The sequence below is a fragment of the Eimeria mitis genome, genomic scaffold, assembly GCF_000499745.2.
Source record: "Eimeria mitis Houghton genomic scaffold, Emh_scaff1293, whole genome shotgun sequence".
Taxonomy (NCBI): domain Eukaryota; phylum Apicomplexa; class Conoidasida; order Eucoccidiorida; family Eimeriidae; genus Eimeria; species Eimeria mitis.
This window is the reverse complement of record NW_013568629.1, coordinates 8,637-9,065: the sequence shown is the minus strand read 5'-3', so window position 1 is coordinate 9,065 and position 429 is coordinate 8,637. Positions and strand designations below refer to the sequence as shown.

Sequence of the window (429 nt, the reverse complement as noted above, 5' to 3'; positions counted from 1 at the left end):
AAAAAAAAAAAAAAAAAAAAAAAAAAAAAAAAAAAAAAAAAAAATAAAAATAAAAATAAAATAAAATAAATATGTGTGTATATATATGTATGTATGTATGTATGTATGTATGTTTCAGGGAGGATCCATCTCGTGGTGGTTATGTATATGTAGTGAAATGGCGTAGCAGTCCATATGATAGATGTACACAAGAAACGCATGCAACGCTAGAAGCTCATTCTTTTTTACATTTGGTTGGGGCTTACGAGAGAAGAATAGAAAGAAATAAATATAAACTCCATCGAGCCATCACTAACCCAAATGCTTTTCTTCCTATTACTGCTACACCATTTCATCCTTATACACAAACACCACATTATATGAATACTGAATATATAGATATAGATGCACCCCAGCAGCAACAACAGCAGCAGCAGCAGCAGCAGCAGC

The 429-nt window shown here is 32.2% G+C and overlaps 1 protein-coding gene across 1 annotated transcript in view; it reads left to right on the top strand.

Moving 5' to 3' along the window:
- Positions 1 to 384: 384 nt before the first annotated feature.
- Positions 385 to 429, top strand: part of EMH_0033930 (chromodomain helicase DNA binding protein, putative) — a gene marked incomplete at both ends in the record, with an annotated part of 5,225 nt that continues 5,180 nt past the window's right edge. The window contains one exon of the mRNA XM_013494804.1: positions 385 to 429. Coding sequence (XP_013350258.1) covers positions 385 to 429 — 45 coding nt within the window.